General features: G+C 33.8%; 1 protein-coding gene across 1 annotated transcript; it reads left to right on the forward strand.

Moving 5' to 3' along the window:
• The first annotated feature begins 1,065 nt into the window (after nucleotides 1-1,065).
• LOC128553323 (uncharacterized) lies at nucleotides 1,066-3,051 on the forward strand. The gene is made up of 2 exons (XM_053534458.1): nucleotides 1,066-1,227; nucleotides 1,654-3,051. The coding sequence occupies exons 1-2, from the start codon at nucleotides 1,094-1,096 to the stop codon at nucleotides 2,561-2,563; spliced, it is 1,044 nt and encodes a 347-aa protein (XP_053390433.1). The 5' UTR covers nucleotides 1,066-1,093; the 3' UTR covers nucleotides 2,564-3,051.
• Nucleotides 3,052-3,643: the final 592 nt, after the last annotated feature.

Genomic DNA, 3,643 nt, shown 5'->3' on the forward strand with positions numbered 1-3,643 from the left:
TGTTTGTTTGATTGAACACTTTAAATCTCATTAACATTTGATATTATCTCATTACCAGGTGTTGGAGTGATAAAGAAAGGGCATCAAACAATCAGCTGTAAATAATACTTAAACTATGATAAGTAATATAATACCAGCTCGAAGCGTCGTATTTCATACACGGCGGATTAACATTTTTACACTGCACGTATTCCACTTTATCATGGAATGGTCATATTATTTTTTAATTCGTAACACTAAGTTAAACTGGTTTCAGTCAAACACGTTTTTATCTGGAATTCAGAACAACAGTCTGCCTTAAAATGTGTGGCGGCCGTGAAAAGTCGCCCCGACTTCATCTCAGTGTTGTTATATTTTCTGGTCCTTCGGGATCATTGATTTCAACTCATTTAGATTTGAAGATTGAATACTTCTTAAGCCGGTGCTAGGGGGCGTGGGCAGTGTTGCATTTTCCATTACTGCTCATGAACAGACTCAATCAAACCGAGTCTGCAATTTTCACTGTTTGTCTTGTTCTCGGTGTTTCCGAGGGATCTACTTTCCAGATTTTATTATCATAGAAATTTTGCATCTATATATTTCAGAGCAGAATTATAGAGAATTCTATAAAAGTTATAAAGCATACATAAAATGTATCAATTTATAGCATTTTATGATAAGTATTTTATCTAATATTTCAGATGAAAAGTATAAAAAAGAATGCGAAAACCTTTGTGAACAGACTGCGCGATGCAGAAAGGTGGTTGCTGACATAAGCAACTCAATAGAACAAATTGCTGCAGCACAGGAAGATATAAACATGGTATCGGTTCACCTAAATTTTTCTTCCCAAAACGAATGTATTTTGAACCAACAACTATTGTCAGTGACCTTGACCGAGCCATTTTATTTACTCGCTTCGTTAAAAGATTGTATTTGATCTAATATCAAGTATGTTATTTTAATGTAGTTAGTGAATAATTAATGTAAAAATAAATTGAGTGTAATCATTCATTTTAAAAATTGTTGTTTCTCGGTCTATTGCATAAAATTAAAATATAAATTTTCTACGTAGGTACAAAAAGTAGAAATTATTGTCAGTGTAGAAGAAAAAATGGCAAATTTTGGCAAAAGTATTAGAAGTGAACACGATACTTTCAGCTTCATTAACATGACGGTGGCTTTCGATCCGCTTGTAGAAGATTTGAAACAAGGTCTGGAAAAGTTTGGAAATATCAATATAGAAAGGTTTTCTTCATTTTATTACTTTTTGTATTTTTCAATTTCAATGCTTTAACCAAGTATAATTATGTAGTGCGCTTATTCAATAACGCGTGTAAGCCAAGTTGTTGGCTCTTTCTTTGTCAGCCATTACTGCATTCCAATGCCGCCAAGACCACTTTGTGCTGGACGTTTCTACAGAATGTTATTTATATTATAAGTTCAATGTAAATACATTTGTGATATGTAAATACTTGCTGTGTTCATAATTGTTTCTTAAACCTTATCCACAACATGATTCGTGTTTGACGTTAACATTTGCATCTAGGCTTTGAAAATATCAACAAGACTTTTATTGCTCACATTTGAAAAAAAAAGTTATTAAAAATGCTAAAACATTGTAGCTTCCTATACAAATAAAGATTTTGATTTTCGTTCTTGTATACCTTGCAGGACAAAGAAGGACCATCTTCTCCCTGGATTTGTACCAAAATCACAGACACAAGAAAAAGAGAATGGTAAGCGTCATAGAAGTAAACATGTTGTCAAGTTGGGTGAGCATAGCGCGAGTGGGCAAGAGGAATCATTCTTTTGTAACGTCACAAGTACAGTGGTACTTTCAGACGGACGAATTATTCTAGCAGACGACAGCAATAGTAAGCTTAAAATGATGAGCAGTCGTTTTGATGTAACCTTTGAACTAGCACTGGATTCCAATCCATTAAATCTAGCAGCTGTTTCTGAGACGGAAATTGCTGTAACATTACCAGGGAAACGTGAAGTTTATTTTATAGATGTTGGAATTGATAAGTTCGCAATGAAACGAAAAATAAACACAAGGCTGGATTGTTGGGGCATTGATATTCTAGAAAACCTCGTAGTTGTGACCACTGGTAGAGATGGACATTCTGTCATTGTTCTAGACATGAAAGGTAAAGAGTTAAACTCGTATCTGCTAACTAAGCATGCAGACGAGAATATAAGATGTCCCGTTTCTGTTGTTGCCGATCAGCAGAAAAGACTTTTGTATGTTACATGCACTGGCGGGGCATGGAGTAAAGGTTGTGTCGTCTGCATGGACATGGATGGAAAACTTCAAAATGTTTACAATGACCCGGATATTGACACACCGCGTAGTGCTGCTATTGACAGACATGGAAAACTCTACATTTGTGGTCTAGAATCTTCTACAGTGTACCAGTGTAATGAAAAGGGGGAAATGTTCAGAATCTTTCCCGCCAAAACTGAACAAGTAGTAGGACCACTGCACTTGAATTTTATAAAGAACTATCATATAAGATTTTTGCTGACAGAGGTTGCAAGTGACTCTATAAAAGTATTTGAACTTCCGACGGCAAAGTGATATCCCGACTTTGATATACATACGTTATGCGAAATGCAGTATGAATTTTGAAAGGATAATATTATAACAGACATGTAAAAGATTATTACAGGAGTCCATTCAATATAAATTTGCATTTAAAATACATAAAGACGATCATTTTGAAGCATAGAAGCGATCCAAGAAAACTATAGGAGACTTAGTTTGATGGAGTATGTTCGTCATAGTTAATGATGCATGCAACTGGCTCTAAATGCAGAACTTTATCATTCAAATTATTAAATTAATCAATTCGGAATTCGCGAAAGCTCCGTTACCACTTACAGATAAACACACATCGGGTCTGCATGTCTATACTTTGCTTAGTTACATAAATATCTTGTTTAGGTTTTACATTTATTTGTGTAAATGCTGACTAAAGTTTTGTTACTCGTGTATTGGTACGTTTCTAATATACAATTGTATTAAATTTTGTTTTAATCGAAACTGATTTATAAATGCTAACTAAAGTTTTGTTACTCGTGTATTGGTATATTTCTAATATACAATTGTATTAAATTTTGTTTTAGTCAAAACTGATTTATATTAAGCTAGTCAGACACTAGCCTTCAGGTAGCACCAAGTATATGTCTTTATATAAATCAAATGTGCTAAGCAATGTACAACAACAATAATTTTGTTTTCCAAAAAACAATGTCATGTACATACTAGTTTAATTTGATTTGGACCCCGGGCCAACAGTTTTGACTATTGACTGACAAGTTTTTATTAAATCTCATAAATTAATTTTCAAATTTTTAACCTATGGGCCCAGTAACTATGTATTAAATACAGACCGGCCATATAGCACAAACCATAGACCCGTGATTTATGTAAGGAATGGATATAACTGTTGGTCAAGCTCGATTTTTTAAATATATAAGGTACTAGTATTCTTATTCAAAGTGCATTTATAGTAAATTTGTTCGAACGAAGCAGTGTACGTGTTCTCTGCTGCAAAACGATAGTAAACGTCTTTGAGCTGCATTTTCACCAAAAACTTTGCTTTGCAGTGCTTTCTGGTTGATTTGTACGAAATCGTGTTTGAATTATATTCAAATA

Source organism: Mercenaria mercenaria, unplaced genomic scaffold, assembly GCF_021730395.1.
Source record: "Mercenaria mercenaria strain notata unplaced genomic scaffold, MADL_Memer_1 contig_3704, whole genome shotgun sequence".
Classification (NCBI taxonomy): Eukaryota; Metazoa; Mollusca; class Bivalvia; order Venerida; family Veneridae; genus Mercenaria; species Mercenaria mercenaria.